The sequence below is a fragment of the Apaloderma vittatum genome, unplaced genomic scaffold (assembly GCF_000703405.1).
Source record: "Apaloderma vittatum isolate BGI_N311 unplaced genomic scaffold, ASM70340v1 scaffold28670, whole genome shotgun sequence".
Lineage (NCBI taxonomy): Eukaryota > Metazoa > Chordata > Aves > Trogoniformes > Trogonidae > Apaloderma > Apaloderma vittatum.
Window position 1 is genome coordinate 5,749 of NW_009696707.1, and position 300 is coordinate 6,048.

At 55.0% G+C, this 300-nt stretch overlaps 1 protein-coding gene across 1 annotated transcript in view; it reads left to right on the top strand.

Annotated features, from left to right (window-relative positions):
- The window catches only part of UBTF (upstream binding transcription factor, RNA polymerase I), a gene marked incomplete at both ends in the record, with an annotated part of 6,187 nt that overhangs the window by 3,266 nt on the left and 2,621 nt on the right, over nucleotides 1-300 (top strand). The window contains one exon of the mRNA XM_009876045.1: nucleotides 81-191. Coding sequence (XP_009874347.1) covers nucleotides 81-191 — 111 coding nt within the window. The remainder of the gene's footprint in view (nucleotides 1-80; nucleotides 192-300) is intronic.

The following is a 300-nucleotide window of genomic DNA, read 5'->3' on the forward strand; positions in this document are numbered from 1 at the left end:
GCCTTTTTTATATATTTTTTTCCTCTTTTTTTTTTGTGGGTTTAACCCCTCTGCCCTCACCTCTGGCTTTGGGTTTTCAGGCCACCACGAAGGAGGTGAAAGAGTCGCTGGGCAAGCAGTGGTCTCAACTCTCGGATAAAAAGAGGCTGAAATGGATTCATAAGGCCCTGGAACAGCGGAAGGAGTACGAGGTAGGGAGCAGCCTCACCCGTTCCCCCTCCACACTCGTCCCTACGTTCACTCCGAGCCACTCAGCCTCCCGGCTGCAGCCGCCAGCGGCTAATAACCAGCCCCCCCCCC